The sequence below is a fragment of the Paroedura picta genome, chromosome 11 (genome assembly GCF_049243985.1).
Source record: "Paroedura picta isolate Pp20150507F chromosome 11, Ppicta_v3.0, whole genome shotgun sequence".
NCBI lineage: Eukaryota > Metazoa > Chordata > Lepidosauria > Squamata > Gekkonidae > Paroedura > Paroedura picta.
This window is the reverse complement of record NC_135379.1, coordinates 65,684,526-65,697,459: the sequence shown is the minus strand read 5'-3', so window position 1 is coordinate 65,697,459 and position 12,934 is coordinate 65,684,526. Positions and strand designations below refer to the sequence as shown.

The window sequence follows — 12,934 nt, the reverse complement described above, 5'->3', positions numbered from 1 at the left end:
TCGGAGCGAGCAGAAAGCAATGAACCGGTGAGCCTTCATTCACCCAGCGAAGCTTCTCCGGCTACAGTCCCTCCACAGAGCTGCTTTAAAGCTCCCCTCAAATCACCAAGCACAACACAGCCCCATTTGCAAGTTCCGTTTCGGCCAAAAATCGCACCTGTGCACGGGGGGGGGGGATTTTTTTTTCACTTGGGGGAGCATGGTAATGAATCGGCAGCTCACACGCCAGCTGCCAGCTAGATGGGTCTCTACAGAAGGAATCAAGGCATATTCGTTGCAACATGTGTTTTTCCTTTTTTTAAAATCTGTGCTTAAAGGGAAAGGGGCTTTTCGGGAGCATGATGACAGCCGCCCATTGGTTGCTCGTTTGATTGCCAGGGGCGGGACAAAGCACAAAAAAAATCGCTTCCTGTATAGCAATTTTTGGCGAGACCGGAAACCTATGGGAAACGATTGAAACGCTACTGGATTCCACTACAAAGGCAGGTATGCACAAAGGCAGGTATAGCACTTTTAAAAATAGCGTTTCTGCTTGCAGGAACCAATTGGCAACATTGGTCCTGGTGCGGAATGGGCCCCTGTGTCAAGTCCCAAATTCTCAATAAGCTTTGCTGTTAAAGGAAATCTCTTTTTTGAAGATGGTGAACAGAGAGTAAGGTGATTCCTTGCTAAAACTGAAAAACCAAGCTAGCAAGCAGAATATAAACTTGTTTCCCATTCAAAAGTGTGTGCAACAGCTTTAATACTGCAATGGCACTCCTAAGATGCAGATGGCTTACAAGGTCAAAACAATAAAATGCTCCCAGGAGATATATGAGAGAGACACCTCGGGCAAACATGACAAGAGCATGAGAGCAGGTAACCAGTGAAGTGAATAGGGTCTTGACACCCCGGAAAACCAGACTTCCCCCACAGAACGAGAACTTTGTTCCCAGAACTTCACAGCAAATCAGCTTTGAGAAAGATTGAAGGAAACCTGAGGAGCACAGAACATTTGCATAATTTCATTTTGGGTGCAAAGCTAGCCTTGTTTCAGCCCCCTCTTTAGTTTTTACCTTTGCTATCTTAATTCAAATAAGGGTCTGCATCTACCCAGCCTTGAGGGGAAAACTGGGGGAGCATGTACTTTCGAGTAAGCCAAGACAAAACAGCAACAATCTAGCAGCACAAATGCTGTCAATCTACAAGATGTTGCTGGCCTCTTGTCCTTTGTTGCTGCTACAGAGGGACGAACCTGGCTACCCATCTTGATCTATCTCAAAGATTTTATCTTTTTGCTGGGAGGATAATTTTCTGACTTCCCTCTCAGCCCCACTAGCTTGTAGTCTCCAGCCTGTCTGTTGGAGCTGGTTCTTTCTCATTTCCTCCCATCATCCAAGAATTCACAATGTGGTATGATGATGACACTGTCACAGTTATGGCACACAGTAATGTTGTAAAGGCAAATCTGTCAAATGGAGAGCCCTGGGTGATTTCACCTGCTGCCACAAACTCATCTTCCTTGCGTATGTACAGATCCCTTGGACTGCCAAACTTTCAGATGGATGTTACGGAACTTTTGGCAGTAATTTAATGCAGTCTGTTTTGGGAAACAGTTGAACAAATAAATTCTCTGTGGTCTGTGGTGGATGCACGCTACGTAAAATACTGCTAGGGAACAGTACCAGCTTTCAAGCACAACTATCTACAAAATGGCCACAGCTTTCTAGCTGCACTATTCAATCGAGCTTCAACTGAATGAAGTTTTGGCATTTAAGACTGCTGCTGCAGCAACTGTTCATATGAAAATGGCCAAAAGAGTCCCCCACTCCCTCCAAAGTTAACCTAAGGCCTCAGCCAACTCACAGTTTGTTCCTCTGATCCCATGCTCACCCAGCTTGGAGATGCTTTGTGCTATACTGAGCTCAGTAAAAGTTTACCTATGCCTTTTGGGTGGCTGCCGCTTGCAGAGTGTTAGATGCCTTAAAGCCGCCAACTTATATGCGAGCCTCTTTTTTAGAGGGCAGCCTCCGAAGTGCAGAACTTTGCATGTGTGCTGGCCAGTGTGTCTGTCTGTCTGTCTGCCTCTTTGCTTCCCCCTTAATCACATCACTTTCAATAAACTGCTTGGGAAGTTCCCCTCCCACCTCCAATCTGAGGAGCATCTTGCCTGACAGCATGGGGGCTGCATTAGGCAGCACTCAGAAGCTCAGTATGCAGCACTATACGAGGATATAGCCTGTAAAAAAACTCGCTATCAGCTGGACTTCTTGGCCCCTTGTACTCCCACCACTCCTCAGCTGTCTGGTGTGATTGAGTTCACCAGGTCCCAAGCCATGAAGCTCACTTGGCCCACCCACTGATTCCATGTAACCTCACAGGTTGGAATACAAGTGGGAGGGGGTAGGCCCAGAGTGGGGAACCCATGTGCATCACCTATGCTCCGTGGAAGGGGACTGGGTCATCATCTTCCCATCCCTTCAATCTAGAGTCTGAACAAGTTTAGGCCTTTCCTGATGTTTCTAACAGAAATGTTCCTCCCCATCCCTGTTGGAACAGTGCTGCTAATGTGCTAGGTTGTCTCTTCAGCAGCAGAGAAGAGAAACTTGTAGTGCTGCTCCAGTGTATAAATCAAAGCCCACAGGAGCCCACCTGAGTCCCATACTGACTTCCGCACTCAGCAAGGTGCGTGACTATTAATACTCTTGACAGATGTCAGGTAGAGTCCATTCTAATCAGCTCTAAAAACACACGTCAAACATGCACTTGGAAATTAACCGTTGACAGCTCTGAACTTTGAAAAAACACAATCCTTATTGTTATGCATGAAGGAAAATGTACCAGCCTTTTTTGATGGGGAACCAGGCTCCCATCTGGTGAGTGAAAGTCAGGCCTATTGCTAAGCAGCCCGGGCAAAAACCCCTTTCATTGTCGTACTCGTCATCACCAAGTTATAAAGAGGTAAAGGCCACTTGGAGCAGCCAGAGCCCTCTGATTGGAGTGCCCAAAGGACCTCAAGAGGCAGGAGGGATATTTTCTGGGCAGGAAAACAAGCACAAAGGCGTTGGATTAGGACGGACTAATGCCCCTTTCTGAGGAATCGCAGTCGTATGAAAGTCAGCAGATGAAGACTTCTCTGATAATTCTTCAAGTTATATTCTGGGTGGCACAACAAAGAAGCCTTTTGTGAGGCCACCACAGAGAAATCTGCCTGTAATTAGAACATCAATCCATGCTTGCACTGAGCTCTGGCTTGGGGACTTTTGAAAAGCACTGAGAGAGATCAAATAAACTTTTCTGCATCAGCATGTGGAATTAATGCCTGAGAGTTTAATCAAAAGAGATGACATTACTGTATTTTTACATTCATTCATTAACTTATTATGACAAACTGACTATTGTGTTTCACACTACAAAGAAGAGAGCCAGTTTGGTGTAGTGGTTAGGAGTGCGGACTTCTAATCTGGCATGCCGGGTTTGATTCTGCGCTCCTCCACATGCAGCCGGCTTGGGTGGCCTTGGGCTCGCCACGGCACTGATAAAGCTGTTCTGATGGAGCAGGAATATCAGGGCTCTCTCAGCCCCACCTCCCTCACAGGGTGTCTGTTGTGGGGGAGGAAAGGGAAGGCGACTGTAAGCCGCTTTGAGCCTCCTTCGGGTAGGGAAAAGCGGCATATAAGAACCAGCTCTTCTTCTTCTTCATCCAGTTCATATAGAAGGAGCACATAACTGTCTCTAAGAACTGGATTCTGGTTCCACAAGCTAACCCTCAAACGGCGCAACTTGTTTTGCAGCAAGATCCATGTGCACTATGAGCTAGAAGTCCACATCTACCTTGTATGTTTGGTGTCCTTCTTGCATTACTCTGACACAGGGCAAAGCATAGCTAATGGCCAGATAAACAGTCCTTTAAACCAGTACCCTTAAAAAAGCTTAAGAAATGGACACAGAAACCTCAGGTCAATACTTGTTTCTTTCAATACCTCTTGTATTCATTTAGTGGTCAAGATTCCCCAGATCAGGAGCATGCTATGGTTTTTAAAAACTTGAGTGATTAATACTCTGTAACAACATTTAAAGAGGTGATCAATGAATTGATGAGGCTGATTAGACAAGAGAAAATTAAATTGGCCTATTTTTAGAATCATTTCCAAAGATGGAGAACCCACCACCTCCCGAGGAAGCCTTTTCCACTGAGAAACCGCTCTGTCAGGAACTTCTTTTGGGTGGATAATGGAATTTCTTTTGAATTAATTTCATCCCATTCGTTCTGGTCTGTCCCTATGGGGCAAGAAAGAACAATTCTGCTCCGTCCTCCATTTTTATTTGGCCATTCTGTTTGGTTAAGGCTACACTAGACAATCACTCCTTTTAATTGTGGTAGCAAAACTAATGTCTTCAAGATGCCCAAAAGGTCCCACTCAAGTTGCTCGTGGCCTTTTCATTGCTTGGGCGCCATAGTGATGATTATTTTTTAAATTAAACCCTCCCTGGAATGAAGTGATTCCAGTTGATCCAGTGTGCTGCTGTCATAGCACTCACTCCACAGCCTACAAGCTTTGATTATGGGATGACACTGCAAAACTAAAGGCAAGTCAGAGTGATGCTTTCAGCATCAGTGTTACGTTGTATTGTGATAGCCGTTGCTTATTCCGTGGGACATTTGTCCCTGTGGAGAGCCAGAGCTGAACAAACTAAGCTTGCTTTCTTTTAAAGTGAAGAAGAAAATAGGACGGGGAGGGGCAGTGAAAAACAGAGAAGATTTGTGGGGGTAAGAAGGTCAGACAAGCACACGTGTTTTCAACCCTGCCTTGTATTTCCTTCGCCTGCATCAGGATATGAAACACGGTCCTCACTTGAAATGGGCAAGCCATTCTTTGGATTCTCATTCCAAAAGCTGCTCAAAGGCCGCTGCGGAAAACTGGCATGAGAAGCCCCCCGCTCTCCTGCCTCCCCCGCTCCTTCCTCTGGCATTTCCTAGTTCCCATGTTTCAAGAGAGTCAATAAATGGGTCCAAACTGTACCTGTTAGCATATGGAGTTCAGAAACTTTATGCTTCAAGGATGGCGGTCTGGGTGTGTAATGCGCTCTTCCCTCTTGAGAGCATCCTTTACAGACAAGAAAAACAAAAGCTTTCAAAAGCTGTGACAGGAATAAGCCTTCTTAAATTTGCCTGCGTTTATATATTCTCCGTCCTGTGCTATATTCAACAGCTAAAAATGTACAGAAGCGTCTAGCAACTCCTGCACTTAGACAAGCAAAATAGTTTCTTCCATCTTTCTGTTTCAATTATTTATTCAAACTGCGCTTTAATGCTGACTCAGGTACAATAACATTATAAGAGAACTGTGTGGAAAAAAAACCTTTTACCAGCAAGATCTTAAAGGTATCAGATAATATGGATTTAGAGACCTTGCAAACCAACTGTTCACCACAGTCTTGTGTGTTAACCTGCCACCCCCCCCCCCCCAGCATTGGTGAAAGAAATCAGGAAATCTAAAAAAGAAATGCATGCCACCAATCCCCTAAGCACAGATCTTGATGGGTGGGAACATGCCAGTGACTCCTAAAAGCAGCTGGCCCCTGTGCCACGTGGACTGGCAGGCGTTTCTAGCCCCCCCCCCCAGCATTATCTGCTCTGGCTTGATTGTGGTGAAGGCAGGGGGAACAGGGGCCAGGGACAGAGGTGGCACCCCTTGTTGAGAGGCTATTGGGCCAGACGCCAGGCCCGGTTCCCTGCATCCCTAGTTTAAAGTATCTGCAGGAAAGAATCTCCCAGAGATGCTGGAAAGGCACTAACAGGACAGAGATGAGATGCAATTCAGACTCCTGGGTCCACTATTCTGAGGCAAATAAGCCTGGGATACCCAGTGGAGTATTCATCCATCAGACCAAGACTCCTTACTAGGTGGAAGTCATATCCAGGCCAATGTTGTATTAAAAAGCAGTTCTGAAGTAAGTAAAAACTGCCCTGCGAGGTCTGACCAAGAGCCATGTCAGGGAAGCAACTTCTCACCAAGGGAATCAAGGGATTCCACCCTGTTTCTTGAGTGAGCCAATCAGAGAGGATTCCGTTGCCATAGAAACCCTGTTGGGAGTTGCAGAGCTGCTAAGTTCCCTCAGCGGGACCGGAGGGGCCGGGGGGGGGGGCTCTGGCTTCCCATCTCTCCAATTGGGGGGGAGAGGAAGGTCCAACCTGGACAGCCTAGCTAAACTAGGGGAGGTAGGAGCCTGGAAATTATCTGGTGCTCTGAATGTGCCCTTATTACTGAGTCACTTGGCTTCTTAAGCCAGGCTTTCTCAACCGGAGTTCCATGAAGTCTTGGGATTGATGAAGGAAGCATTTCTTGAATAGGTGGGAGTTGGTTAATTTTTTAATACATTTTTAAAATTTGTTAAACATTTACCGGGTGATATGACCATATATGTCATACTGACCTCACTCCCCGCCCACCCAAATGGCCACTGGTGGTGGGCCGGGGGTGTATGGGAAAGGGCTGGCACGTCCACAGCTCTGCTTCCCAACTGATGGCGCCACTTCTGGGGTTTCTCGAAGCCTGAAGAATGTTTCAGGGGGTTCTCAACAGTAAAAAAATGGGGAAAGGCTGCCTTAAGTGAATGTGCTGTATTCTCTAGCCACCTATGCAATGTTTCCTTTCTGAACTAATCCCCATCCTTGAGCTCTTGCCTCAGGAAAATCCAGTTTGCTTGGTGGCTGGCCTCAGGAAGAGGGACTGAGGGAGTGCTACTTTGCACTAACATTTTAGAGGCTCTCCTGGGCCAGTCTGGAGTAGTGGTTAGGAGTGTGGACTTCTAATCTGGCATGCTGGGTTCAATTCTGCGCTCCCCCACATGCAACCAGCTGGGTGACCTGGGGCTCGCCAGGGCACTGATAAAACTGTTCTGACCGAGCAGGAATCTCAGGGCTCTCTCAGCCTCACCCACCCCACAGGGTGTCTGTTGTGGGGAGAGGAATGGGAAGGCGACTGTAAGCCGCTTTGAGCCTCCTTCGGGTAGGGAAAAGCGGCATATAAGAACCAACTCTTCTTCTTCTTCAGTAATCTCAGGGCTCTCTCAGCCTCCCCTCCCTCACAGGGTGTTTGTTGTGGGGAGAGGAAAGGGAAGGTGAATGTAAGCCGCCTTGAGCCTCCTTCGGGTAGGGGAAAGCGGCATCTAAGAACCAACTCTTCTTCTTTTGTTATCTCTAGACTTACTAAAATCCCTTGTCTAAACGTTAGTTGCTGATAGCTGGACCAAAGTTTTGATCAAAGTTTCACAGAGACCAGAAGGCTTGGCAGCACCATTTAAACAAGAGAGCCACATCTGCCTGAACCCCCAAAGACAAGATATAAATAAAAAACCAATGGAAGCTTACAGTAGGTTGCAAAAGACCTCATGACCTTCAAGGATGAAATTGTGCTGGTTTAGGAAAGTGCTGAGGGGCCATCATTAGGATGATTCTAGCACCCTGTAACAATATCTTCTTGTAAGAGAGGTAACTCTGCCCTTGAGGGTGGGCAGAACAATTGCTCTGAGAACTTGGCCATTCAAGTGATGCCTTAATCATTTAAAGATGATGTCTAGATTAATGCAAAGTAACAAGAAGGGCAAGTTATTTAAGACCTGGGCCTGCCTTGCTGGGATGGGGATCTATATTTCAGCACTGCTATGATCTCCCTATATTTGCAAATATCTATTTTATTTTGCTTTATCAGGCACTCTTGTCCGATTCTTGTGGATTTGGGGTTTTATTGGTCCTCCTGAATCTCACACCCAAACCCAGGTTTATCACCATGATGGTGGTAGCAGTACCCCATTTACTCCGGAGCCAGGGGAAGGGTTGAGGAGAGCTGATGTTGGATCAGGTCAATGGCCCATCCAGTCCAACACTGTGTCACACAGTGGCTGAAATCCAGGTGCCACCAGCAGGGTCAGAACTCCAGAAGCCCTCCCATGGTTGACGCCCCCCCCCCCCAGTACTGGAGGGAACTTAGTCCATCTTTCTATGTCTCATTGTGAGCAGCCAAATAACTCAGGAAGCCAAAAACAGAAAAGAGAGCATGGTGCGGACGGTGATTCCTTGCTGTTTGCCTCCAGACGCTGAGAATGGAAAGTCCATTTCACTAGCATGGCTAACAGTAATTATATATCTGCTTTAATAATCTCTTCAGGATCATTTCTGCACTAGTATTTTTTTTTAAAATAACAATAACAATAACTTATGGGGCTTTAGAGTGTTCACATCCTTTCACAGAGAAGCTCACAACTCTGAACAGATGGCTCACATTTGCATGCAAAAATGGATTTTTGATTCTGGTAGGTTTATGAGGCCCATATCATGTTCCAGAATTTAATATTATTATCAACATATGAATACTTCACTCCCCAGACAAAGTGCCCAACAACATGCAGCTTTACCATAGATCTGCTTCAGGGCCGATGGCTTGAACGTGGCATTTACAGCGGAGCTACTTTTGTTCATGGATTTTAAGTTCTTGCCCTGGGAAACTGATTTTGATGGGGCTCGGTTCAGCTGCTTTTTCCAAGCAACCTCAATGCAAAAGGCAGCTGTCTCTTGGCGCCATTTGTTTTCATCTTCCTTGCACTGATGCTTAGCACTAAGAAGCCGGAAGAACCACCTCCTGAACTGGTAGCTGCACAGAGGAGAGAAAGGGGGAAATAAGGTTGCACTTTTGAGACTGGTTTTCAACTCCAGAGTTTTCCGTGAACCAGTTCACATGGTAAGTAACTGAGAAAACAACTGAGAAAAGAACAAGGTTTCCTCCCTAATCATCCTCTCTCTCTCTTATTCGGCCTACACTCCTCTCTTTTTCAATTATGTTAACAAAAGGAGGAAAATGGCAATAAATTATATATTAAAAAAGGAGAAACAGAAAACATTGTGCATGCACGTGGTAACTTACACCCAGAACTAAATTTTGTTGGTCTTAAAGGTATCATTGGACTCCAGCTTTGTTCCTCAGCACCCAGGGCTTTTCCCTCCCTTAAAGGTAGGATCTGATGTTGCAAACATCCTCTCAGTTCTTGTGGATACTCACAATCAGTGGCCATCAGTGATCACATATCCTTGGCATACGTATTTCGCTACAGAATTGCTCTAACCGACTTTCAGCAGTTTTAGTTATTTATTTTAAAACTAGCAAGAAAGCCCATTGCAAGCAGGAATACAATGGCCACTAGGACCCAGGGGACACTGGGAGGTGTAGATCTCTCTCTCTGTGTCTCTCTCTCCCTCTCTGCATGTCTCTTGTTGTGCCTCACAGCAGGAGGCAGAGCAGGTAATTAGGGTTCCTTCTTAGGAGGGAAGTTGGGCTGATCTGCAGTTTGGGGCAGTCCTCTGCCTCTTTATCTCTCTCCCTCCGTCGCAGCTCTCTCTATGTCTCTGTCAGCAGCTTGGGGCAGCTCTCTCTGTGTCTCTCTCTGCCTCCTTTGCAGCAGGAGTGATAGGGAATGAGGGCTCGTGTTCTGTCTGGCAGGGCTGTCTGTCTCTCTCTTTCTCTGGCATGTCTGAGAGGAAAGAAGCTAGTGTCCAGGGGTAGGCGCTGTAGGGACAGGGCCAATCAGCGTTGCTGGCTGCACCCTGATTGGCCGTATTCTAACTTGGACAGCCGGTCACGTTCCACACCCCAGGCTGGTTCACAAATATAAAGAGGAACCATGAATAAGGATAAGGGTTATAGACTGCAGCTGATGGTTTCTGAGGTGATTTGCAATATAAAAATGACTAAAGAAAATGATGAAATAGCCAGCACTGAATGGGTTCAGTTTAGAAATACAAAGTCCATAAAAGGGCAGACCAACAATAAAATAGACAGTACAACACACATCGATACAACAAATTCCATTATGCAAAAGAAAAGAAAGCAATGGGTACAGAGGAGAGCGATGAGAATGATCTGGGGCCAAGGGACCAAGCCCTATGAAGATAGGTTGAGGGACTTGGGAATGTTCAGCCTGGAGAAAAGGAGGTTGAGAGGGGACATGATAGCCCTCTTTAAGTATTTGAAAGGTTGTCACTTGGAGGAGGGCAGGATGCTGTTTCTGCTGGCTGCAGAGGAGAGGACACGCAGTAATGGGTTTAAACTTCAAGTGCAACGATATAGGCTAGATATCAGGAAAAAATTTTTCACAGTCAGAGTAGTTCAGCAGTGGAATAGGCTGCCTAAGGAGGTGGTGAGCTCCCCCTCACTGGCAGTCTTCAAGCAAAGGTTGGATACACACTTTTCTTGGATGCTTTAGGATGCTTTGGGCTGATCCTGCGTTGAGCAGGGGGTTGGACTAGATGGCCTGTATGGCCCCTTCCAACTCTATGATTCTGTTTCCAGTAGCCTGGATTCCCACTGCTCCAAATGTTCTTTGCTGCAGTCTCATTGGAGGGCAGAACCCCGCTGGACCTTATCCAGGAGGCTGTTCCACAGGCATGGAGAAGATGCTGAAAAAGCCCAAACCTAGATGGTTACAGAGCTTGCTGAAAACAGGGTTGCACTTACCTGTAAGTGTTGTTCATCGAGTGGTCTTCTGTGCAGTCACACATGGGGTTTCTGCGGAATTGCAGGCCTGCCACGGAGAGGAACCCGCAAGCTATATACTCTATGATTCTGTGATTATTGATGAAGGCAGAATGAAAAAACCTTTCTACCACAACTACTATGGAGGATAGTGGAGGGTGAGTGAATAAGAATCTACCTTTTGTGCAGATTTTCTACTCTTTTAGGAGGCTGGTGGAGTGGAGCACAGTGAGAACCCTTCATGAGCTTGACAAGGGCCAGCAATATTGGAAGAGAAACTAGGAACTGGGACTTAAAATCCACAATGCCAAATACCAGGGTCAGCTGCTCTTTTAAAGAGACTGAGGTGACACAAGGGCAAAGGGCAGAACCCACAAGGCCTCTTGCAATCAATCTTCCACTGCTCAGCCCACACTTGTCTCCTTGGTAAGTGAGCTTGCTAATCTCCCATGTAGGACTGCACCGAAGCTATGATGATGAAAATGGGGTTGCACTTCGCTGTAACCATTGTTCATTGAGAGGTCTTCTGTGCAGTCCTCCCTCCCTCCCTCCTTTCCCTGCTGTGGACTGCTCTGCTGTTCCTTATGGCGTGAAGGGAGAACTGAGGGAAGAGTGCTTGCCTTGCCTGTGTCATGTGACCTTTTGGGCGAGAAAGGCTACACTCAGAATGTAGGGGAGGGAGAGCACTCTTAGGCTCTGGGGAAAAATTTGAAAGGTCTTCCCCACAGCTGGCCTGCATTGATGTAGTTTCCATGTGCATCTACACAGAAGAGCACTCGATGAACAACAGTTACAAGTAAGTGCAACCCTGTTTTATCACCCTCAATATGAATGGCAAGTTATGGAACCAGCCTCCTGAGCTGCTAACATCGTAGAGACGTTGTCATTACTTAGTACCAGCTGGGAGCAGTGTTAGCCAAAGGACTTCCTGCCAGTGTATTCTCTGTTCAGGCAACTTTCCCACCGAGATGGGCTTTAGCAGGCTTCTGTTTTACCCAGTCAAATGGGCCAGAAGTTAACTTTCCCATATGTCCTTTCCCCAGCTGCTTCCTTGTATCCATCTGAGAGAAATATGAGGTTGTCTGCTCAGATCCAGAAACAGCTTTTAATAGTCCAAAGCAAATCTATTATAAAAAAATGTTTTAGCTTTGTTAACCAATGAAGAAAACCAACGGCCTATCCCCACACTTGGCTCAAACCAAACTTTTACAGACACAAATTTGCATGCACAGGCATATAGAAAGAACCTCCCATCAAGTCTCACTAAAGAAAGGTCAAACTCCGTGACCCTTAGGGCAGTGGTCCCCAACCTTTTTATCACCGGGGACCTGTCAACGCTTGACAATTTTACTGAGGCCCGGGGGGGCGTAGTCTTGCCGAGGGACGTCACCGCCGCTTGAGCTCCTGCTCCACTTGCTTTCCCGCCAGTGCCCCTGACTTCCCGCCGCCTGCTGGGGGGTGCTGCCAGAAGCAGCTGTGCAGTGCCACACCAAAGGGGAGCCCCAGCCATGGCGGCCGCTGGAGAGCACCAAAGGTGAGCCGGTGGCAGAGTGGCAGGGGAGCGCCCAAGGCAGCGGCCGGAGAGGAGGATGAGGATGAGCTGCAGCCTGGTACCGACTGATCCAAGATCTAGGGAGGAATCTCAAGCAAATGGGGGCACAAGTGGTATTCTCTTCAATCTTGCCTGTCAAGGGAAGAGGAATGTGTCGGGAGAGGAAGATAATGGAGGTAAACCAGTGGCTGCGTAGTTGGTGCCAGCAGGAGAGATTTGGTTTCTGGGACCATGGGACAGGCTTTCTTGAAGAAGGCCTACTAACACCCGATGGACTGCACTTATCGAAGTTGGAGAAGAATGTGTTTGGCAGGAACCAGGGGAGATTCATCAGGAGAGCTTTAAACTGCAGCCACAAGGGAAAGGAGCCGTTCAACATAGGGAGTGTAAGGAAGGAGACCGATTGGGGGCAGCCCAACCGGCAAGGCCAGCTCATAGGAAACCAAAAGTAAAAGCATTCAGATGCCTTTATACTAATGCCTGAAGCATGGGCAATAAGAAGTAACAGCTGGAACTTCTCAGGCTGATGGAAAGGTAAGATCTAGTAGGCATCACAGAAACTTGGTGGAATGATTCTCATGACTGGAATGTAATAGTAGATGGATATGAACTGTTCAGAAATTCTAGTGAAGAAGAGCATATCTACAGTGGAAAGCATCTGGGTGAAAATAAGCGAGGGGAAAACAAACAGTGTGGTGGTTGGTGTCTGCTACCAAGTGCCTGACCAACGAGAGGATGTGCACTTTGTGAACAGCTTGAGAAAATATCCAAACGGTAGAACCTTGTCATCATGGGTGACTTCAATTTCCCAGATGTGTGCTGGGAAACAAACTCTGCAATGCGTCCGCAGTCATGCAACTTTCTGCCCTGCCTG

At 46.9% G+C, this 12,934-nt stretch overlaps 1 protein-coding gene across 6 annotated transcripts in view; it reads right to left on the bottom strand.

The window, feature by feature from the left end:
* Positions 1–12,934, bottom strand: part of INVS (inversin) — a 168,238-nt gene that overhangs the window by 3,653 nt on the left and 151,651 nt on the right. For 4 of the 6 annotated variants that reach the window (XM_077304617.1, XM_077304621.1, XM_077304620.1 and 1 more), the window contains 2 exons: positions 8,398–8,633; positions 5,004–5,087 (listed from right to left, as the gene is read on the bottom strand). In XM_077304617.1, coding sequence (XP_077160732.1) covers positions 5,004–5,087; positions 8,398–8,633 — 320 coding nt within the window. Of the gene's footprint in view, positions 1–5,003; positions 5,088–6,417; positions 6,559–8,397; positions 8,634–12,934 lie in introns of those variants that run through there. The other 2 variants (XM_077304618.1, XM_077304619.1) reach the window with 2 other exon arrangements.